Source organism: Barbatula barbatula, assembly GCF_947034865.1.
Source record: "Barbatula barbatula genome assembly, chromosome: 5".
Lineage (NCBI taxonomy): Eukaryota > Metazoa > Chordata > Actinopteri > Cypriniformes > Nemacheilidae > Barbatula > Barbatula barbatula.
Window position 1 is genome coordinate 14862280 of NC_136769.1, and position 24400 is coordinate 14886679.

A 24400-nucleotide genomic window follows, 5' to 3' on the forward strand; every position below is an offset into this window, starting at 1 on the left:
CTTTTAGATTTTTTTTAAATAAGTTACAAAAACCCTGTAGCATATATATTTCCCCTCAAACAATTGAAAAAATAAGAAAAACTACATGTTTCTATGACTACCACCAGCGTCAGACGACGGAAATGACGTAATCGGCAGACCCACAATTCAGTTTGACGCGCGAAAAGCCGACTGAAGTAAATAACAGTACACTGTGGGTTGTTGACAGTTTTACTCTGACTAAAATAAACCATGAGCAAAAAAGACAACGCAGGTGCGTAATCGTCTTTAATGCTGTTTTGGTTAGACTTTCATAAACGTTAACAAGTCTGTCACCTATACGTCTTTTTCTCACAAACAGCGGTAACACAGATCCTCGCTTACCTGAATGAGAAGAACCGACCGTATAGTGCTCAAGATGTCTTTACCAACCTACAGAAACAGTGTGGCTTGGGTAAAACGGTAAAATGTTTTGTTTTTGATGAAATTGAACTAATCATGACAAGTCTTTTTAGTTGCGATTGTAATTTAATGCGCATCGACGATAACATAGTATTTCAGTGTGACTGGATATATCAGGTTAAATGATTGTATATGCCGTGCTGTGTGTCTCTGATCTTATTTTAGGCAGTGGTCAAAGCCATGGAGCAACTTGCCCATGAAGGAAAGATTCGAGAGAAAGTCTATGGCAAGCAGAAAATCTACTTTGCAGATCAGGTTGGTCCTGTTCCCCATATACCACCAATAATAAGATGAAGACAATTTACCCTTCATCTTAAGACAACTGTGGTTGGTTGATCATTGACGGTCTCTGACATCCCCCCCCAGTCTCAGTTTGCTGATGTGAGCGATGCTGAACTGAAGAAGATGGACAGCCGCATTGCAGAACTCAATGCTGAAGCACAGAGCGTTTCACAGAGCTGCAGACTGCTAGACACAGGTGTGTGCTCGGTGTGATGTTTTAATGCACACACCTGCTCCTTCTCAGCTTACCTTTCTTTTTTCTGCTAAGAAATATTTAAAAGGTCATTTGATAAACACAAAGGCAGTGTTTGATCAAAATCAAGGTCCTTTTTTTGTCCATAGAGTTAAAAGAGCTGAACAGCTCTTTAACCACAGCAGAGGTAAAGATCCAGATCCAGGAGCTGCAGGCAGAGTGCTCTGAATACAAAGAGCGCTTGAATAAAACTCTATCAGCCACAAACCATGTAACCCCAGAGGAAAGGGAGAAGGTCTGAATCTGTGTTCTTAAACGCGTGGTGATCGAATGTCCAAATATTCAAATAGTCGTTTAGAAAATGTAGTCAAGAAGACGCCTAATTTGTTAATAATAAGAACAAACTTTATCCCTTACACTTATGATACTGTGTAGTTAAATGTATTTCCCAATCCACAGGTTTACAAAGAGCGAGATACTTATGTGAAGGAGTGGAGGAAAAGGAAGAGACTGGTAATTCAAAATATTTGGGGTTTATGATTTGCGGTTTAAAAGTTTCAAACTGTGATTTTCAATCCTGACAGGTTTCTGATATGATTGGATCTGTTTTGGAGGGGTACCCAAAGAGCAAGAAACAATTTCTGGTGAGGTATTTCTTACAATATTGTCTTTATCTGATATTATGCTGACCAAGAAAAAACACTAGACCATTGCAGCAGCAGACAACAATCTCTAAATTGCCTGAATGACAGCATCTGTTTTATTGTGGATGCTTCTAAACAGAAGCTTTCTTATTTTATTGCTATATTTGCAATCAGGAGGAGGCTGGGATTGAAACAGATGAGGACCATAAAGTGACAATACCCAACATTTGATGCTGGAATTACTGATTTAATTCAGGTGCCATGGATACCGTTGCTGGGAGACCAGAAGCTCCGACACTAGATGTAAGACAGAAACGAATCTGAGATACAGAAAGAACTGCATTGTCGAAAAAAGTGATGTATAAATGTTGAGAGAGACAAAAACATTGTAAATACGTTTGAACATTTATTTTTGAAGTAAAAATGATACTGATACAAAAATATTTCAACCAGATTCTTTCAACGTCACAAATGCAAAAGCACTAGTCTAGTAACATGATTTCGCCTTTTTCTGTGGGCTAACATCCGCTCCACTATGGCTTGTAAATTATGTCCCTTTTTCAGCAAAAGTTTTAAGTCTCAGAAAAATGTCTTGTTTTCCTGAGTAGACTTCAGTTGTAAATTCATTCTTTGTTTGATTAACATTCATTAAATGATTCATATATATTTGGTGGTCAAACCACATGAAGATGTTACTGTGCACGGATGTGACCGTGTCTTTAATGATAGTTTATACAGAAAAGAGAACATACTGATACCAAGAACCCAAAACATTAACAAATGTTCAGAATAAAACACTTGAAATCGAGCTACACAAGCTTGTCATACAGCTTAACAAAAATGACAGTAAAAGGTTTGTCATTTCATTGTGCGTACACTAGATAGATACTGCAATCTTTGGTCATAGCATCTCAAAGACAATGGCTTGAAAGAGGAACTAAGATATCTGGAACTTAGCTGATGATATTAAAGCATGTTTGATAGCACCCATAAAACTGATCTCAACAAATAGAAAGTACATGATGATGATATATCACAGTGTAATTTCAAATCTCTCAGCTCCCCTTTCCAGCGACAGGCTGTACGCGGATGCAGTCGTGCTTTGGAAAATGATGTAAATATGAGTTTAATCATAAAATGACTGCTATTTGGTGTCTAATTTAGCAATTCGATGGATGTATCACAATGTATTTCACAGTTCAGGGTGTGAATTAGAGAAACGAAGAAACATTACATCCACAAAGCTCATTTGAACAAATACTGATGAAACTGCTCGTTTTCAGAATTTAGAACAAATGATTAAACATTCGAACTGAGGTGTATTCAGCAACATGAACAGTGATGTGAAAGAGAAATTTTGTCTTCTCGACTTCTCACCCTTTAAGATATTGATAAAAATGTGCTTCTGAATCACCAGAAGTTAAAAGAAAAAAATACATGTAGTTCCCTCAATTACTAGTGTTATAGATAATAAAAGCTACCTAAATGACAACTGTTGCATGAAATCACTCAGAATACCTGTATTTTAATAGTCAATACTTGTGTGAATAAGGTAATCCAGTCGCTGTTTAGGGTTCTAGAATGCACCCCAATACATTAGTGTGCTTACTCCCTGATGCACAGTGTGAATTTCTGAGCGAGACAGTGTTTGTCAATGGGATAATAGCTGGGTGTGGGATATCACACCCTTTGCCTGAGAGGCAGACAGCTCCAGAGTTTCAGTACATCTGCCCGTTCACCTGCCGCAAAACAGTCACCACAAACTCCCTCAACGTCTGTCAACGACACAAAACACAGTCAGTGACTTTTCAATAGCTGTTTTAAGAGGTGTTCGATTAAATGCGTGAGTGAGAACATGAGTGCTACCTGAGGCTTGCAGTGCTCCTCTATCCAGCTGAAGACACAGGCAGAAAGCTCCTGAAAGCTGCTGACAGACACAGAGGTACTGAAGGACTGGAACAAAGAGTCCATGATGCTCTGAAACACGCTGAACTTCACCTGATCGGAAACCTGCTCGCTGCCCTGCTGAGGGTTATTCTGATGCGCCTTCACAATGTGCTCATAGTTCCTACAAATATATGACAAACATCTAAGACACTTTGTTTGACCTGCTTATAGTAGGGGATGAGTTAACACATGAGTAAAAATGATTTCATTATTTATTCTCTCATGATGGTCAAAACCTGTATATGAGTCTTTTTACTGTAGAACACAAAAGAATTTAACATTTAAAAAATGCCAACGTTGTTTGGTTACCAACATTCTTTAAAATATCTTCTTTTGTGTTGTGCAGAGGAAAGAAAGTCATACATGTTTGGAATAACATGAAAGTCAGTAAATTATGAAAGAACTTCAGTTTTTGGCTGAACCGAAGTTTAAACAGTTGATGATGGGCCCCATCTGAACGCATAGCTTAAGCAAAGACTCACGTTTTCATAATCTTCAACGCCATCACCTCCTTCCTCAGTGTGGAAACTTCCTCTTCCTGCTTCTTCTTTTCTTTGTGGAGAAACTGAATATAGTCGATGGCTTCAAACACACAGGCACACAAGATTTGCAACGTTTTTCCATTCCAGGGACATGTGATAAACTATAACTATAAATATGTAATGAAGATTTGAGGTTCTCACTTTTCTGCAAAACTGTGGCTTTGCTCATCTTCTGTGTAGCCACGGCAAACTCAGACTGCTGCTGGCATGTAGGCACTATACACTGCAGGTCATCATAACCTTTCTATGGACACACAGATACACATGCAAATCAAAACAATGCCTTTCAACTTTTTGGCAACAATGACGGCACTAAATCCAATACCTTTATGGCATCCCTACGTTTCTGCTCAGCTTGAGTGTGCGCTTGTCTCCTCCGGTCTTTGTATGACTCCTTATAAGGAGTCTCGTGTCTGTTGTCACTGTCTTCATCATCTGAATCAAAGAGAATAAAAACAGTCTATTTGCCCCTAGTACTGAAAAACCATCTAGAAAAGACAGTATTGTCATTCTTGTGGATTTTTTCAGCAGGAAAAAAAGAATTTGACCATTTCAGGAGAATGTAGTGTTGTTACCTGTATTTGGTACTGAAGAGGCACTTGTGGATCCAATGCTGTTGGCTCTTGAAACCACAATTCCTTTGCGAGCGCTCTCTGCAAAGAAACCTAAAGATGTGGAGAATAAGTCTGTAAATATATACGGGTGGTTTTATGACGTCTTAATTGGTAGGTTGTAATTCTGTGCAAGTAGTAAACTTTCATTTTTAATATGGTTATGGTACTTACTGTGGTCGAAGCCGCTGTCGCTGAAAGTCCCGTCTGTCTGCTGGGACATGATGATAATGTAGAAAGAGAAGAACAGTCAAGACACAGCTGAAAAATTAACAACATCGACGGACCAAACAACCTGTAAACAGAGCGGGACCTGTCCTGTCTCACCTTTATCTAGGACACCTCTGACTCCCTGCTGTGATGTGTCCAAAATGACATCCACAAACTATGACATTTAAATGACATGCATAATCTTTCTCCCACCTCTCAGATTGAGCAATCATTGTTACATTGTAGCGCTTTCATTTACAGCTTGTAGAAATTAGGGCATATTTTATTCTTTATTTTCCTGTTATTCTTTAGACAGAACGCTGCATATAAATGCAGCAGCAACTCAGAATGTCCTGAACAAGACAATACAGTGACAGGTTGTAATAGCTGGTTCGTGAATGAATCGTTCTTTTGAACCGGTTCTTTTCAGTTAACCGATCGATCTGGTTCAAAACAGTTTGCGTCTTCACTAAGCACTTTATTCACAAATTACTTGAATTACTCACGTTCAGGCGTGTCTGACAGTCTATTTGACTCTAAATAAACCATTTTATTATTCAGTTAGTCCAATATTGAACTGATCTGGTGTGAAGGGAGAACTGATGAGCACGATCAGCTGATACTGAGCGGTTTTCGCTCTCTAGTCATGAACCGGTTGCAACAGCTTTCGGATCAACAGTATACTGAACCGAGATTTGACGTCCGATTTGAGAACTGATGAGACTGAACATGTGTGATTCAGCGAGAAGCTGCTGAACAATGTGGACATCTGATGAAGGGCTATGCTACCAGTGCACATGAACTTAGAACTTAAATAAATGGAAGAATCTGGGGAAACGTAAATTAATTAAATAACAAATAAATCATATTGGATCATACAGTTTCTGTAAAACGCTAATGAAAATGTACTCATTTTAAGACTTAAATCACAGTTTGCACATCACTGTGCCTGTATTTGGGTAATTTATTTGCAGATGTAAAATAGTGATGGGAGGTCAGATTAATTTCCGCAAACCGGTTCTTCCAGACATCTCATTTCAATGAACCAGTTAAAAAAACCAGTTTATCGGTTCATGCGTCAGGATGAAAATACAGTCAACACATTCAAATATATTAATTAATCAGTAATCCTAACTTCTGTCCGTTAAACATCATCGTCATGATGATGCATTTCTTCAATTTACATCTGATTTAAGTCTTGCAATGAACAAAGCTGTTGCAACCGGTTCTTGACTCGAGAACGAGAACCGTTCAGTACGAGCTGATCGTGCTACACAGTTCTCCCTTCACACCAGATCAGTTCAGTATTGGACTAACGGAATAATAAAATGGTTTAGTTCGAGTCAGATGTCAGACACGCCAGAAAGTGAATAATTCAAATAACGTTAGGACGTAAAAGAACCGATGAACTGGTTTTTTTAACCAGTTCTTTGAAACGAACTGTCCGGAAGAACCGGTTTGCTGAAAAGATTTGGACTTCCCATCACTAGCGACTGGTCAAATACAGGGGACTATTTCATGCATTCTGACTTCTTTACACTGTTAGACGTGCTGGCTTCTCATGCTTAACATGGTCAACTTGTTAAAAAACGAGTTGGACGTATGACAGTATTTCTGTGCTTGATGCACTCCCCTAGCACTCAAACTTGTATCGGAACATTTTTTATAAGTCTGGATCCCTGTGTCGTAACAGTGATCCTGTTCCTTTTATTAAGCGATTCTCCCAGAAGTGCACACCCGCGGCAAGGTGAAAGAAACGGCCCGCACACGCACCAACCGAAGAGCGATAGGACTATCCACTTATCAAGATTGGCTGCACGGTGTCAAGATGGGCTGCGCTGTGGGCCTGCAGCTGAGAAGTTGAGCTGTGTCTGTTTGTTCGTGGCATTTCAGCGATGGATGTTATATAAACGGTGGATATAACGCTGGATTTGGAGATCATTTGAAAATGATAGATGGCACGGTCCGAGTGCTAAAAGATGCAGTACATGAACTGCACAAGGTAAGTCAAACTAAGTCATATGTCTGTGTTTTGTTGGCAATCGGCATTTAACGTTATGTGCATAATGTAAACGATGATGTATTGTGTGCTCGTGCTGTAGTTCTGCCCCCCCTGCATGCCTCCAGCAGCTCGTCTTTTTTCGGCAATAATCGTACAGCTGTAGTTTTCTTTTATAACTGTGATCAAACTAAACACTCTTCTAAGATACGACGTATGAAATACTAATGTATAGGCACTAATGATGAATATGAGATAGTGTGTTTACCTCATCTTTAAACTCTGATGAGCTGTCTAAGTTCTAGACAGCACGTTAGGACATAATACGGCTTTCACCACGTTATTCGCCACGCAAGATAAAACCCCAGTGCTGTATTAGAGTGTTTTTGAAGACACTGAAAGTGTACATATGATGCTCGTGTTTTAACGTTAGGCCGCTTTGAGAGTTTTAGGCCACGCCCAGGAAGAATCAATCTAGCCAGCACGCTAGCTTAGCAGAAACTCCTACATATCTGTCACACCGTTTCCACTCTAGGACAAGCAACAAAAACAGTCCATTAATCTCAGAACACCGTGACCCCGTTTTGCTGTGATTTGTTGTCTAAATAGTTATTAAGAAGATACGTCGAAAGTTTAGCGCATGTTGGAGCGGGACAATTGATCCTCTGACTTACTGATCTCGACTGCTAGCCAGTTGAGCTAAGGAGTGAATCCAACTATTTAAAACGCACACAGATAAAGAGAAACACGTTGAGGACGGTTATTTGGTGTAAGCAGCTAAGAGAGTCAAGCGACAGTAATTATTTCAATAGTTTTGCCTACTTTCAGCCAGGGATCCTCCGGCGACGCGCTGTTTTCCGTCATTTTGGAATAAACAATGACGGGCTGTCAGGAACAGCGCCCTCTGGTGGCCATTGCTTCACTTGACTTCTGACCTTTACCACTGGCGCGTCCTCAGCTCCCGTCTGTCAGATGTTTACATTCACCGATTGATTTTCATGGTTATAACTTAGAAAACGTATGTTTTGTTTCACGCCATTCATAAGGACCTGCAGTATTATTATTATTAATAGGAAAAACAGAGCTTTATGTAATAAAGTACATCATTTGCAACAAAACGTGAAACCTATTCTATTCCTAAATGACCAGAAATATGATCTAGTTCTGAGATCATGAACATCACCGCTTTCAGCCATTCATTTCACTATGATTTCAATCTTTGACATGACCTTTGTCAATAAGGGCACAGAGAATGTTTTACATTCACATGATTTCATGCAAAAAAGCCACAGAGAAAAACACCAGCACACAAAATGGCTTTAGCTGTGTTTTCACTGACAAGGTCACAATGTAACTTATTGCATTGACTCTACACTACAGACAATTTTAATAAGCCACAAGCACTTTTGAAAAATATGTAGCCTACTTGCGTCGTAAAATGTTTCAATGTGAAAGCTTAAACAGGAAGTGCTTTTGGAGTAGTGTGATTACATCTTGCAAAAATAGTCTTTTATCCGATATAAAACCAGATATAAAGACCCACCTTTCCATCGAGATGAATAGTGTGTCTGTTTATGTATTCCTCACGGTGGTGCTCTACTAAAGGTTAACGGACAATGCAGAAAACTCTACAGGATCTTTTTGGAACACATGAACTCTTACGGGACAGAATCAAGCGTGTGCGTTTTCCGTAAAATACTTTTCATATCCTCGATTAATATGCAAAAACAATGGTGTCTAATTTGTTGGTTGAATTTTAAGAAGATGAAAAAACACTGGCACTATCATAATTCGAACCATCCCAATATTAAAATGTTGCACTGGCTTAACCAATGGGATGAGAGGAATTCTCTGTTTTCCCAACCAATGGTAAACGCTTGCTTAAAATCAATTCAGTGTAGTGAGATAACATGCTTTATCTTTTGTGATTCTAAATGGTTTGCTTCTATATGACGTCATCATGTAAGACAAGTCTATTTACTTCACAAAAGGATATCCAAAATATACAATTAACAGGCAGTACATAATCTACACAAGTGAAGTGTGTTATTTTTCACTTAAACACATGGCCAGATGCAAAGGCCTTCTAATTTTTCAAATACAAACATCTGTGACTACAATTTGACGCATCCTCCATTTCGTTCTCTCTCTCTCTTTCTGTAGGGCGAGGTGTTCAGGAAGCTGTGATGCTTCTGCTTTTTCTGTGGTTTCCTTCTGCCCGCACACTTGCTTCTCCTTCATTTTAGCAACACACAATAGTGTGTCTGGACAGGTGCCTTCATGTGAATTTGCCAACATTTGCATTTTCTGTCGAAAGACACTTGAGTACTGTTGATCGGAGGAAAGGTACGGACACACAGAACGTTTTGAGAAAGATGCTCCAACACTCAAGCAGAAGGCTGAGACTCGTGGATAAAGGCCCATTGGACCGGTAACCAGCATGTTTTACACAGAGACACTGGAGGAGATCAACTCTGGACTTATCTTGTCTTCTTTGTGAAAGTATAAACAGAAGTATCACTTGTTCCTATTTTTACCAAGCAAAGGTGCATGTTTTTCTTTCCTCCATTTTGAAAGCGGAGAATACTCAATATTTGGGGTTTTTCTATTTGTGAAGTGTGATCTTTCTGTACATCATTCTGGAATGGACAAGGTTACTTACATTCAATTTCCGGTCAGTTTTTGTTATTTCTAAGCTTTAAGTGTACTGAAAGCACATTCTAAAAGGGAGTCTGTGTGCTTCCACAAGTTCTGGACCGGACTGACCTTGAACACGTCAGTGTATTTTTCTGCCAGTGGATTGAGGAGCCATTTAGTATTGAATAGTTTTATTTAAGAGACTGGGCTTTTCGACTTGTCAGTGGTGGTTCTAGGAACAATATCCTGGAATTCCTAAGGAAGGCCGTGATGGGTAATGCAGCAGGTGGGGTGGAACAGATGGAAGGGCAGGAGAGCAAGGGCTCAACAGGTGGGATTTACCCCACTCCCTCCATACCCAAAAAGAAAAATGCCCCTCCAAAACTACCAATGCCCCCCGAAGAGGAGCTGGAAGAGCGCTTCAATGTGGTTTTGGTGAGTGAGTTATCCACAGACATGATAACATTCACAATGTTTATTTAACTCTAAACCCAAGACAATATTCCTATGAGGCAGTTAGTCACAAAGACTTCCTGTTTTAATGAAAAAAAACATGGCATGGTGCTAGGAAGTACATAAAGAGTTTGACTTTATTACCTTTTCTGTCTCTAGGGTTACATACAGGATTAGCTAGAGCAACAAACATATTGAAGAAGAACCTCACACATGCAATTAAATACAGTAATTCACTTGACATTTGCAAAAGAATTTGGGGGGGAGAATTCTACTGACATCCATCCAATATAAACATAATTTATTACCAAGATTGACTGTAACAGAATCGGAATACAGTAACATCAGTTCCACATGGTCTTATCATTCAGGAACTTGTAGTGGCGGTGTGACAAATTAAGACATTTTGTAAGAGAAGTCATAAGACCAGAAGAGGCCCTGTGTAACAGCCGACCTCACATTTGTCTGTAAAGGTTCACTCAAAAATGAAAATTCATTGTCTCCATTTACTCACCCTCAACTTGTTCCAAATCTGTGAAGACAGAGAAAGATATTGGAAAAAAATGCTTGTTTTTAAACAGTTCTTGCCCACCATTGACTGCCATAGTAGGAAACTTTTCTTTTTTTTATTGAACACAAAATTTGATATTTTGAAGAATGTAGGAAAGCAACCGGTTCTGGGGCACTTTTGACTACCATTAAAATTGTTCATGGTAGTAAATGGTGGCCAAGAACTGTTTGGTTACAAACATCCGTCCACATATCTTTCTCTCTGTTCATCACAACAAAGTAGTTTACACAGATTTGAAACAACTCAAGGGTTAATAAATGATGAAAGAATTTTTATTTTTGGGTGAACTGTCCCTTTAAGTGTAGTGTAAGACAGCAGTGACGTAATCTCATCAGTGTTTAACCACTCAAAGTTAATCCGTTATTCTCCTAAATGTGATGTCACCTTTTTTGGCTGTGGCATATCATTTTAAATGAACAAATCATATAAAAAAATATCTATAGGAACATTTTAAATTCTTTAATGACCAAAAACCATTTTGTGTTACTGGATACATACTGTATATGGTGTAAGCTCCACAGTATGGAAGTAATTTTTTCATAAATTTCTTAAACCCATTTATTTATTAAGTTATACGATAATAATGTAGCCGCCTTTTCCCCTTGACCACACAGTACGTACTCCTCCCAGCCCTACCTTGTTGTTCTTGCTGTTTTTTTCTGCTCAATATCTTTCTAAAACTGCTATTATTCATTTTGCACACAAGCAAAAAAGAAGACCACTCTCAAAGCGGAAGCTTCTTGCTGCTTCAGGAGGAAACACCCAAGAACACAGCTTTTCTAGACGGCACTTTACACCCCTTTGCGAAAAACCGCACCCTGTCAGTTTGCTTTACAGATGCATTTACTGTGTGACAATAAAAAGTTAAAGATGTTGGTTGCGAAAGTGTATTAGGTAAGGTTGAATAGAAACCTTTTTATAAAATTGATATTTGTATTTTAGCGTCGCAACCCTTTTCAGGAAGTGGCATTGCATCAGAGTGATGACGAACACAGCATGATGGTGATCTTAAAGTGTAAATTGAGTGCTGGGATATTATTGATAATAAGCCAGAGGACTAATTATTATCATAAGGTTGTGAAACCTAAAAAATAAGTGAGAGAACATTTAATTTGATTATTTTCTATAACATAATTACTCACTCAGATCAAAGCCCACTTTCCCCAAAACCAAACCAAGACTTCATATCTCTTATATGTAACTCTACAAAGATGTTTTGACAAGAATAAGGTTTTATGTCTTTACATTTAGACATCATTGGAGTTCATTAGATGTAAAAAATATTACGTCACTTTGTATGTGCTCAACAAGGACCAGGTTCTTGTAAATCTTGTAGGGTTTTTAAGAAATAATGCTTGTATTTTCTGTTACAACCATTGTATTTCATACAAAGGTTACAAATATTGTTGAGGATTTTAGAAAACTTCCCCCATTTAAAGTCCTTACAAAAAATAACATGCCCATTTCATCATTGCTGTATCTGAGGGACAGAGGTGAATAACTGTGGATTAATTCATTTGTAAAATATATTATTTAGTTTCAGCACTCAAGAATCAGTTTTGTAGAGATGAATGATCACATTTCCAACTGATCCGCTGCATTGATGTCGTGCATCTCTGTCCTCGGTAACATTTATGACGAAAGGTAGATGAAACGCTATCAAAAGTCTACATCTAATTGTCAAACCCATAAATCGCTGCAGGCATTAGTATTATATTAAACAGATTGGTATTATGAGGAATCGGCAAACCTTTTACTAAATGGATCTATTCGCGTGCACAACCCTGTTTAAGACAATTGACCTGATGCACAGCTTTCCCTCTAATCTCTGTTCCCAGAGCTCTATGAATCTGCCTCCAGATAAGATGAAGCTTCTCAGTCAGTATGACAATGAGAAGAAATGGGAGCTCGTCTGTGATCAGGTGAGTTGATAATCATTTTACATCTTGACATCAAAGCGCTCACTATCAATCATTTAAACCCTTTTGAGTTGTAACTCTTCCCCTCATTTCTCCTAAATGAGTAATTCATTGCATATTCTGAGCAGTTAAACAGCACATGTCTGTTGTGTAGGTGTGATATTTCAGGGACGTTGTCTAGTTGACCACATTTAGACATATCAAAACTTTGACAGAAATAGGACTGGAGAAGGGGTTGTTCTGCATACTTCTCAGAGAGACAATACACCCACAAAGAAAAGTTATATCATTTATTCATTTTATAAATCTGTATATGACTCTTTCTTCTTTTGAACACAAAAGAAAATGTTTTGAGAATGAGAGGTTTTGTGTCAATACAATTGAAGTCAAAGGAGTGTTTTTCAAAAAATCTTCTTTTATGGTTTTTTGGAAAATAGGCCTGACAGGTTGGGGAATTACATTGTAACCGATACATATTATCATCCCTACTCATTAATAAACCTGAATCTGTTATTCCTTTCACGTACTGTGGGAATACACTTAATATTCATTCAAATGGAAAATGTTACTTTTGTGCTTCTTTCACCATATATTTACAATGTTCAGAAAGTCATCTTATATCTCTGTTAATGTTTTTAAATATTTTTAAGCTTGTGTTAACATAAGTAAGGTCAAAACTGTGAGCAGTTGAACCAAGGTGAAACTGAGAAACTGTAGTGGCATGACGTCAGAACCTTGAGATGTTGAAGCAGTGGTTACGCACTTCCTGTGTTTATATTTGTGTCTCTATAACAACTGCGAGATGCAAACCTAAGCTGTGCCAGAGCCGTTGAAAAATAGAGTTGTTACACACTTTGATCTCGCCACCACATGGTCATGTGGTTCATGGAGCTCTCAATAGTTCCAAACTGTCAGCCTGTTTGAATTGGTTTAAGCAGGAGCAGCGGCGTAACTTTGTTTTGAAAAGTGGTGGGGACAAAGACGACACAAAAAATGCTTTTACTATTTCTTCCAATAATTGGTGGGGACAAAATTGACTTGACAAAAAGTGTTAGGGTCCCACCCGTCCACCCGCAAATTACGCCTATGAGCAGGAGAGACAGCGGAAGCAGCTGTATTTGCAACACATTTCACCAAATGCCAACACAATATATACACTGATTACTATGTTGATAAAATTTATGATAACATTTTGAGTTTAATAAGTTTTTGTGTTTAATTTGACTAGGAAGAATGTATAATGTGCAATACATTAACAGTATGCATGCATTCATCTGTTTCTTATGCTTCTATGATCATCAGTACATACCAATGCTAAATAATTTTAAGACATTCACATAAAAATGCACAAGTAATTTATCATCAAATAATCAATGATTTCAAGTAAATGCAACACAAAGAACGCTGAAAAATGAACAAGACAAAAATTTCAGTCAATCAATTTCATTTTATTATATAATTTATAGACCTTTCATTGAAAAATATAATTATTTATATATATATATTTTTAAATTGTATTTATACATTTATTTATGTTAATATTAATTAATATTCTTTCGGTTGTTTTGTAAGCACGACCATATATGGAAGGTCATATATGATCCTAACCTTAATCTTTGTAACAAAGTCCCACATGGCCAGTCAGTGATTAATTCATAATTTATTCAAATATTGGAGACTATAGAGTATACTGTGAGTTAATTAAATATGCGATGCGAGTAAACCATGCTGTTTAAGCTGTAGCCCTGCTTGAAATGAATAGATGCTTGGACCCGGAAACGGTATTCCTTACGTCTCAACTTAACAACCAATTAGAGCCCTCCATGACATGAGTTACTTCCACATTCCATTGTTCCAACGGACACTTATGTTGCAACTCTGTTTTTCAATGGCTCTGAGCTGAGCATGCCAAAAATGCAAGTTGATGTGGCATCTGAGGCACACAATCGATAATGTATTCTGAACAATACATCTGTAGTATACTGTATCTGACCCTGGACAACAAAACCTATCTTTTTCGAAAGTAGGATTTGCTGTAAAACATAAGCTTTCCAGTGACATAGGCTATGGCTTGTTAGGATTATATCTGGTCGAGATACAACTATTTAACATTTTGGAATCTAAGGCATCCTAAAATCCAAATATTGAGAAAATCACCTGTGAAATTGTTAATCAGAGGTGCAGTAGCAGGTCGCTGCTAAGAAGAAACAGGGTTGTTTTAACATTCTCCATTGGCTTACCGCTGTAATGATGTCGTGGAGAATAGAGGAGCCCGAAATCAGAAATTCTAAGCTTTACATAGATACCAAACTTCAGTGGGAAAATTCTCATATAGCGTGTAGCAGCGAGTGAACTTTGTAGGTGTGTTTCTGGCCAAGTTTGGATATATTTGCAGTAGCAAATTATCAAAATATCTTCAAGGAACATGATCCTTACTTAGAATAATATCCTTATGATTTTTGGCATTTAAAAAAATTCATACAATTTAACTTGACTGTTCATTGATTCTGATGCTTTCTGGGTCCATTAGGAGAGATTTCAGGTGAAGAACCCTCCCTCAGCTTACCTAACTAAAATCAAGAGCTTCTACCAGGACCAGGGTGGAGTGACACGCAGGGTCAGTTCAGTCAACTCTCTCACTTTCATCTCTCACACCTTCATGTTGTCTTTCATTTATGCGTCTGACATGTCAGTGTTGACACACACCGACTGACTTCAAAGACAAAGTTAACACAGTCAAAGTCTTGATGCACAGCAAGCGATTGATCATCTCATCTCTGTGATTTCTTCTCCACAGTTCAAGAAACGTGTGCAGGAGTCAACACAAGTCCTGAGAGAACTGGAGATCTCTCTGAGAACCAATCACATAGGGTTAGTGATTTATTTTGAGGGTCAGCCTTTTTCTGTTATTTATTTTTTCAGACATATTTCCTAACATGTACAACTGTAATACTTTGTTATTTTGTAGGTGGGCTCAGGAGTTTCTCAATGAGGAAAACCAAGGTTTGGATGTCCTTGTGGACTACTTGTCCTATGCTCAGAGCGATGCACCGTACGTTTATTCTGTTATTACTAATAATATTTATCAATACTATTACAGAATCAACGGTCATTGTCTATGAAGACTTTTTGTGCTGCTTCCAGTTCTATTTCTTCCGATGTAAACAGATTTACCTCATGCTGTTAAATGTAGTAACAACACTAAATAAATGCAACTGATGAATTTGACATGTTTATCAGGTTTGAGTTGGATTCTGTGGAAAATGGCAGCTCAGTATCAGATGGCAGGAGGCTGTCAGAGAGATCAGTGGAAGATCTGGCCAAAGCCGTCAATCATTCTGCAACACATGGGATGACCAGAGCGGCGCGAGCACTCACTGTCCGGTAAAAGCAGTACACAACACAATATACCGAAACTATAACTAGCTTGTTCTCATTTCCAGTACTCAAAGTTTATTTATTCTATCCCTTTCCAAACCAGCATAACTTCTTTGGCCCAGAGCAGAAAAACTCTTCGAATTGCTCGCATGGCCAGCCAAAGAGATGACGTTCATCTGTGCATTATGTGTCTGCGTGCTATCATGAATTACCAGGTATTTACAGATCTACTCTAAAGATACTAGAAAGGTTATTCTAGGAGAACCTGACCTGACTCATTTGTTTTTTTATGGAACAGTCGGGCTTCACGTTGGTCATGAATCACCCCAGATGTGTCAATGAAATTGCACTTAGTCTCAACAACAAAAACCCAAGGTATGTGGCTTTACGTAACTTGTGTGGGTCGTGGTGATTGTCAGTGGAGGTTGGTTATATACTGTTATACGTTGTGCATATGTCACGTAGGACTAAGGCTTTGGTGCTTGAACTGCTGGCGGCAGTGTGTCTGGTGAGAGGAGGACATGACATCATCATCTCTGCCTTTAACAACTTTAAAGATGTAAGGCCAGACACACACACATATACTGAACTATTTATGTAGGGTTTCTAGATGCAACACGCAATGTCACACATACTAATGTAACAAATGAATGGATGAACTATTGTAGACATAATATAGTCATTTAGTCATATAGTCATAAAAAATAAGTTTGCTATCATGCTAAACACTCATTTAATGTGGCACAGGTGAGTGGAGAGAAGAACCGCTTTGAGAAGCTCATGGAGTACTTCATGCATGATGATAGCAACGTAGACTTCATGGTGAGTTCTGACCACTCATTACCTGTTATGAAGAAGATTCAACTTCTGCATTGTTTTGTGATATTACCACATGTTATAATGTGACCACAGGATTCATGATTCAATGGGTTCCTTTATAGGTGGCGTGCATGCAGTTCATTAACATTGTGGTCCACTCAGTGGAGAACATGAACTTCCGTGTACATCTTCAATATGAGTTTACTCAGCTGTGTCTTGACCAGTATTTAGAGGTAAACATGCTGTACAGTTCACTAGTTTATTAAAGCATATCCACTTCATAGATAAACATATTACTGAATCACATAAAAAGGTATTCTTTTCTTATTTTTAGTTTATAAAAAGTATGTGAATAGCACACTTGAATAAATGTTATAACACTATGCGAAAGCAGGATCATAATGAAACTGTGCTTGATCTTTCTTCCTTAAAATTGTTTGTTTGTTTGTGGGTCTTCAGTCCCTAAAAGAGATGGAAAGTGAGAAGTTGCAAGTGCAGATCCAAGCATACTTAGATAATGTGTTTGATGTGGGAGCTCTGCTGGAGGATGCCGAGAATAAACCTGAAATAATGGAGCACTTCACAGAACTGCAGGAGACCAATGCAGAGGTTAAATACAAACATACACTGTGCGCACAAGCATATTTGCACATAATTATATACAGGATGTCACACATATGGCTAAAAGTATATTTTAAGTTTGCAATACTGACACCCACATGTGTGTGTTGTGTTATAGCTGAATGCCAGACTGCAGGAATATGAGAATGGAGCAGTGGAAAAAATGGTAGAACTGGAGCAGCAGCTCATGCAGTCCACAAAAGAGGCGGCACTGTTGAAGGTACCACAGTGCTTACACTGTTTGCATACTATCCATACTATATTTTGTTCATTACAAATCATACGTTTAAACTTTTATTAACAAGCATCCATCCATGCAACCCATTTGTTATAGTTTTTACTTTACCATTGTGGTGCATACTTTTAAGTTCTACTGTGGTAGAAGTCAAGTTTCAGCCAGTGTCCAACTCTAAACCTGTGTGTGTTTAACAGGAGAGCTTGAAAGAGTCGTGTGGTCAGGTCAGCACTTTGCAGCAGAGAGAGCGAGAACGAGAGATTCAAAGAGAGAGAGAACGAGAGCAGGAGCGTCTGCCTCAACCATCACATACAGAGAGAGAAAGAAACAGAGAGAAAGCGAGTGAAGAGGAGTCCAGACTGGAGCAGAAGCTGAATGAGCTACAGGAAAAAGGTTTGGTCCGTCTGCAGCGCACGGCATCTGGAAGTCTAGACATTGAAGTAATTCCAGTCGTCATAGAGAAAACCGTCACTCACACAGGTACAGGAATATCGGTTTATTTCTCTTCCTTAAATCATCAAGGCCAATATTCTTTTGACTTGAACTTCCCTTTAATAGTTACAGTATCAGAGCCTGCGGCACAAGCCCCGCCCCCTCCAGGCGCAGCCCCGCCTCCACCTCCTCCACTACCTGGAGCTGCAGAGCTTCCACCTCCACCTCCACCTCCTCCACCCCCACCCCCTCCCTCTGGATGTGGAGGTGCTCCTCCTCCCCCACCTCCTCCCCCTCCTGGTGGTGGTGGACCACCACCGCCTCCACCCCCGCCTGGCTTTGGGCCGCCACCCCCTCCGGGTGCTCCCCCTGCACCTGGAGCTGACACAGGTGAGGGGACAACAGTTAAAGAGAAAACCTAAAAGGAGCTTGCAATGACATTTTAGTCATGTTTTTTACCCATTCACACAGGAGCGAAGAGCCGGCAGCCAATACAAACAAAGTTCAGGATGCCTTTGCTGAACTGGCAAGCTCTGAAGCCCAATCAAGTGACAGGAACTGTGTTCAGCGAGCTGGATGATGAACACGTGTTAGGGGTACAAGCTAAATGCACAAAGACTTTAAATGCATTTGAAATAATGAGTCAGTTATTTGAATTAATTCATTTATTTATTGACTCTCACAGGAGTTGAATATGGATATGTTTGCGGAGCAGTTTAAAACCAAAGCCCAGGGTTCTCCTGCAGATATTTCGAAGCTCAAGATCAAGGTGGCTGAGAAAGCCCCCAGTAAGGTATCTCTTCTGGAGGCTAACAAAGCCAAAAACCTTGCCATCACCCTCCGTAAGGGAGGCATGAGTCCCGATGCCATCTGCACCGCTATTGAGACGTATGTATCTTTATCCCCTACAAAATACAGATAAATTCATGCTGGGTTTTTCTTTGCCTTTAATCATATTTTCTATTTGCATCCAGGTATGATCAGCAGTCTCTGAGTCTCGACTTTTTGGAGCTCCTGGAGCGTTTTATCCCATCAGAGTACGAGAAGAAGCTTCTCCAGAACTATGAGAAAGAAGGACGCCCAATGGAAGACCTGAGCGAGGAGGATCGCTTCATGAGTCGTTTTGTTAAAATCCCACGCCTCGCTCAACGAATCAATACCCTCACCTTCATGGGCAACTTTCCTGAGAGTTTGAAACGCCTTCAGCCGGTCAGTTGACATCACGTTATGCTAAAATCCCACCTCACAAGACATGAGTTTCATTTCAAATCCATCACTTTGTCCCACCTGTTTCTATAGCAACTGGATGCCATCATAGCAGCTTCCGTGTCGATCAAATCTTCGTCTAAGCTTAAAAAGATGTTAGAGGTGAGAAGCTCTGTCCATCACATTTGTTTTTAGAAACATTAATGCCTTCAAAGCCGTCTGAACTATCGTCAATCTCATGCTACAGATCATTCTGGCATTCGGGAACTACATGAACAGTAATAAAAGAGGGACAGCGTATGGATTCCGTCTTCAGAGTCTTGATCTGGTGAGTGTCGTGTTTTGATGTAGCACTTCAGCTTTGTGTACAATTCAATGTGAGGGATCAATATGAGTAGCAGCTTACAATTTTTTAAATCCAACTTAAAGGTTTCTTGCTCTCTATCATGTCTTCCAGCTTTTAGACACAAAGTCCACAGACCGATCACAGACTTTGATACATTTTATTGCAAATATGGTACATGAGAAATACCCTGAGCTGAACTCCTTCCACACAGAACTCCGCTTTATAGACAAGGCTGCAATGGGTAACACATATTTTCAAATGAAAAACATACGGATACACAGTGCAGATCAATGCTCATGGATTATCATTCACTTCTCTCTCAGTGTCTTTGGACAGTGTGCTACAGGATGTCAGATCTCTGGAGAGAGGAATGGAAGGGACCAAGAAAGAATTCCTGGTGCAGGATGACATTCCAGCGCTGAAAGAGTTTGTTAAAGCAAACAGTGATGTTCTCGATTCACTTGTTAAAGATGGCAAGTCAGCACAGGTGAGACCATTGAAGCATGCAGGCTAGCCACTGCAACACAAAGGAATTATTTACATGACTGATGCAAATCCCGTTCTTTCTCTTCCTCAAACAAGGAGGCCTATTTGTCTGTAGTCGAGTATTTTGGAGAAAACCCAAAGACAACGCAGCCGGCCATGTTCTTCCCACTCTTTGTGAGGTTTATGAAAGCTTACAAGGTGAGAGATTTACCATCAGTACTATTTATACTAATCCTGTTGGTTATATTAATATCAAGACAAACATATTCAAAGCATATCATCAAGTCCTTTGATCAGGTGTTTATGGTAAGGGAATTGCATGTATAATAGAATAGAATATTAAACAGACATGAAAAATGAGCAGCGATACATACAAAGTGCGAAGCTAACTGGATTGTTGCATATTAATGACTGAACAGCAAGCAGAACAGGACAACCAGCTGAAGAAGAAGCAAGAGAGTGCTGCAGAAGAACAGACAGCCCCCTCTCCAAAAAAGAAAGACAGCAGTCCTCAAAAGGTTTGACAATTCTGAAACTGCATATGTTCAGTTGGTACTCCCTATTGCCTCATAGGGAGCAAGTTGAGGGCAAATGGCCTCATATTGTTCATACTGTATTGGCAGCCGTGTTAAATAGACCATTTCTAAATTATTTTCAGCTCCGTATTTTTCAGACCTCAGATACAAAGGAAAAAACACTGTAAAAGAATGTTCATATTCAGATTTTCCATGTATAATGTTAAAAAGCGTAACTGTGATTTTTCAATGTGGAAAACATGTAATTTTACAGGAAAACAGCTTTTTTACTGTTTATTTCTGGAACCCCAGATGCCAATTATAATTATTTTTCATTTTTACTTTTAAACAACAGTAATATTTGTACCTGTATTGAGGTAAAGTTCAAATAATATATTTTATGTGATAACCAAAAAAAAAGGTTTTGTGATGGACAAAGCTGTTGGATGATTTTATGACATTCCTGAGGTTTGATTTAGTTGAAATTCAACAGACACTGGACTGGAATGGCCAAAATACACCTTGAAATGCTGTTTGCCATTAAAAATATGATGTATTCCAAAGTCTGTTCTCAAATCTCATATCTTGATGCAAATGAAGCAACGGTTAATCTCCATATTTGTCTTTCAGGGCCCCATGATGCCCAAAATGCCTCAGATGGATCTGATCGCAGAGCTGAAGAAGAGACAGGTGAAGCCACAGGTCACAGATGGGGCCATCGAGGGCATAATCACAGGTAATGATGCATAACAAAATCTGAAATTATATCACAATCACTTCAAATCACAATACAGCTACTAGCACGGAAAATATGGTACCTATTTAGTCTTTAACGAACCCATTAACCAATGCACTGGATAGGTATGCTTTGCAGTAAGCTTGTTTAGTCTTTACAATTCAAAGTTTGTACTCCGCTTTGGAGAAATATCAAAAAAAGACCTGTTACCAGTTATAGTGGCCGTGAAAGCTGTTATTGTCCTGGAAATTGCTCAAAATGATATTTCAATCTGAATGATAGGAGTCTTGATGTTGTGTTTTCAGATTTGCGAAATTCACCTTACAGAAGAGCAGACGGCCGGAGACCAGCTCCACGACAGGAAAACCAGGCATTACCGTAAACAGTGGATGGTTGTGTACATACATTCAAATAATCATTTATTTTTACATAATAAAAATATGTTCAGTCCATACATTTATCACACATTCTTATATGTTAATGTCTGTTAGATTCTTAACGTCAGAGAAGATCTTTTATATAGAACCCAACAAAACTGTAAATAATACAGCAAACAAATGTTTTAAACACTGAAAAAAATGATTATGTGCCTTAGTAGATTTTATGATTTTTTACTAAATAAAACCAGGTTCCTTTTTTAACAAGAAATGTGAGTTGAAATGGCGTACAAATCTTGGGAATAAAATCTACAAATTTTGGTTGTTAAGACTAAATTATTTAGTTTAAATGATTTTAATTGAACAAATTATTAATTAAATCCAACTCAGTTTTATAATATTAAATACATTTAAAGTGGTAAAATTAAGTTGACTTATTTTGTGTTGAGACTACATAAATAATTTTTGTAGATATAACTACCTTGGCAGTTGATCTTGCTTTTGATCCGACTGCATTATTTCGAGTGTGTTTCAGTAAAAAGAAGAAAGTGGTTTGTGTTGATTTATCTTTGAGATTTAGGAGAGTTTCTGTATTATTTTTAAGTTTTGAGTTCTTTAAGTGGTTACCGTTATTCAGAGGAGCGGTGCTTGTGCCTAGGATGAGGGGGGCACAACATTAACCATGAGGTGTGTTATTGAACAGTAACTGTGCTACAGAGACCACCAGCCACTTCTCACTTCACCATCTATGTTGTAAAAATTTGTATATTTCAATATGAAAGTAAGTGAACCGTGAAGTTTGAGTTAGACAGTTTTTGTTCAATGTAATCTTTTTTTGTTTACTTTAAATAATATTGACTTCATATTTCAACAAATGTAATGTATTTAATAAGTAGAATTAACTTTATTCCTGCTAATAAGTTTTACTTGAATTAGAGCAGCACATTTTGCCCAAAAAATATTTGTGCAAATTATTACGAGGATTTTATAAAGTATATTCTGCAAGTTCTTTTTGTCGGTGTACCTTCACATTTGTGCATGAATTTGCTAAACTAATGTGCACTGTATTTCAGTTTTTATTATGTTCTTTTCTCATTAAAATTATGCTAATGATATTGTAAAAAGCACCCAGAGAAGTCAGCAGTATTTTTATATAACCTATGTATTAAGAAAGGGGTTTGTATTTTAAATAAATTGGGGGAATTTGTACCGTAGTTACACATGCGTCCTTTATTACGCTCCCCCAAACCATACAAAGACAAAGTGCAAGTATTTTCGTAGAAGAGAGCTGTACTTTATTAGACACACAACCACAGCAAGTATGTACAAAAGGTCTCGGCTCTCAGTGTTGCACAGGAAAAAATAATAAAGTTACATTTCTCACAAAGTTATCATGGCATCCACACTGATAATTCATTTTTCTTCATTTATAGGTGTTTATATTTATATGCTTTGTATCTAGAGCTATTCTCTCAGTTGGTATATACTCTACTCTAGAGATGAGATGGTCACAGCATGGGTAAAGGGTTCACACCATCGCTGGTGTGTCAAGCTTAGAGTGGAGTCCTATGGGCTTGCTCAATCAATACAATAATACACACTCAGAGCTTACCCATCAAGTCACAGATTACAGGAAAACTGAACATGCCTGAGCCACATAACATCAGACACATCTTTATATATTTTTTCTACTTTAACTCTACAGCCGTGAACCTCGTTCTCTCCTTAGACTCTTTTTTTGTTAAAAACACGTAGATAACTTTGTTCTTAAAAATCATCTGCACCGTGCGATTGCTTTTAGAATGTACATGCATTGCTATAATCTTTGTTTTTATTATTTTTCAAACTTAAATATATTATTACTCCATTTTTTTAAATAAAACTTTTTTCTGGACATAACAATTTGGTAGGACTTTCTAATAATTAATGTTTATATTTACATGTTATATAGTTTGATCTTTTCTTTCTTTCTTTAGTAACATCCACACAATCATGTAGAAAACTCTCATTTAAGGGACTAAAGAGCTCTTGTAAAACATCCTACATAAAAGACACTCTGAATAGATTTGACAGTTGTTCCACCATAGACCATTTAACAAACAATGTGCTTTCTTTAGATTACTGTGTGTGCTATTGTCTTGCCCGGACAACTATACATTTTGAAGCATCCAGCTCATTTTGGAGGGGAATACATTTCACACTACTTCGAGTGTGTTGAGTATAACAAGAAACATGGCAGAAACGCTGAAGTTGTTTTTTCGCTGACCAAAGGCATTTGTACATCATTGACTAATAATGTGTGTTTATCAATAAGAGAACCTGCTGTTGAGCATGCAGCTGCATTATTCTCCACCAGAGGGCAGACAAGGGACATTTAAACTCTCAAATGTAGTTCTGCTGTTAAATCCATGCTGTCAGATTTTCCCAAAACAATGAGCAAGTTACATTCTCAGGTCATAATACAGATTAGAGCATCATAAAGATTTGCACTCAATGCGATTTCACCCAGATGCCATACATGTACAGATTTCTTGCACTGGTTGGTTGGATAAAGGACTTTCATATTCATCCAACACATTTAAAAATAAATCAACTCATAAAAACTATAAATAACAAAATTATTCATCTATGCTGGGTTAAGAAGCTGCTATACATTACATATCAACTAAGCTGTACAGAGGAATATTTTCAACTGAATATACAAAACACTCCTATGAATAAATAATTTTATAGTACGCTAGATATTCCCTCGTAATTACAAAAGCAAAAATATGTACAAAGAAATTGCAATATAAAAATC

The 24400-nt window shown here is 38.2% G+C and overlaps 3 protein-coding genes across 6 annotated transcripts; 2 read left to right on the plus strand and 1 right to left on the minus strand.

Moving 5' to 3' along the window:
- Window positions 1-105: 105 nt before the first annotated feature.
- On the plus strand, window positions 106-2296 carry psmc3ip (PSMC3 interacting protein). 2 transcript variants are annotated; one of them, XM_079456153.1, is made up of 8 exons: window positions 106-253; window positions 341-441; window positions 607-696; window positions 808-919; window positions 1066-1211; window positions 1376-1429; window positions 1501-1560; window positions 1735-2296. In XM_079456153.1, the coding sequence occupies exons 1-8, from the start codon at window positions 232-234 to the stop codon at window positions 1789-1791; spliced, it is 642 nt and encodes a 213-aa protein (XP_079312279.1). In that variant the 5' UTR covers window positions 106-231; the 3' UTR covers window positions 1792-2296. The 2 variants fall into 2 exon arrangements, with proteins under 2 accessions (XP_079312279.1, XP_079312280.1); XM_079456154.1 differs by having other exon boundaries at window positions 341-433; window positions 1735-1997.
- Window positions 1945-7823, minus strand: mlx (MAX dimerization protein MLX). 2 transcript variants are annotated; one of them, XM_079456152.1, is made up of 9 exons: window positions 7692-7823; window positions 4835-4874; window positions 4625-4714; window positions 4375-4484; window positions 4191-4293; window positions 3990-4089; window positions 3559-3628; window positions 3427-3484; window positions 1949-3335 (listed from the first exon to the last, which is right to left on the minus strand). In XM_079456152.1, the coding sequence occupies exons 1-9, from the start codon at window positions 7731-7733 to the stop codon at window positions 3241-3243; spliced, it is 708 nt and encodes a 235-aa protein (XP_079312278.1). In that variant the 5' UTR covers window positions 7734-7823; the 3' UTR covers window positions 1949-3240. The 2 variants fall into 2 exon arrangements, with proteins under 2 accessions (XP_079312277.1, XP_079312278.1); XM_079456151.1 differs by having other exon boundaries at window positions 1945-3335; window positions 3427-3628.
- Window positions 7824-9091: 1268 nt separating this feature from the next.
- On the plus strand, window positions 9092-22814 carry fmnl1a (formin-like 1a). Of its 2 annotated transcripts, XM_079456892.1 has the most exons (26): window positions 9092-9941; window positions 12369-12452; window positions 14980-15066; window positions 15247-15320; window positions 15418-15501; window positions 15690-15833; window positions 15931-16042; window positions 16126-16202; window positions 16293-16386; window positions 16575-16649; window positions 16769-16879; window positions 17106-17255; window positions 17386-17487; window positions 17700-17982; window positions 18061-18324; window positions 18406-18530; window positions 18620-18822; window positions 18909-19143; window positions 19234-19302; window positions 19388-19468; window positions 19598-19727; window positions 19810-19973; window positions 20069-20170; window positions 20392-20490; window positions 21118-21223; window positions 21529-22814. In XM_079456892.1, the coding sequence occupies exons 1-26, from the start codon at window positions 9777-9779 to the stop codon at window positions 21603-21605; spliced, it is 3297 nt and encodes a 1098-aa protein (XP_079313018.1). In that variant the 5' UTR covers window positions 9092-9776; the 3' UTR covers window positions 21606-22814. The 2 variants fall into 2 exon arrangements, with proteins under 2 accessions (XP_079313018.1, XP_079313017.1); XM_079456891.1 differs by having other exon boundaries at window positions 17700-18324.
- The last annotated feature ends 1586 nt before the right edge of the window (window positions 22815-24400 follow it).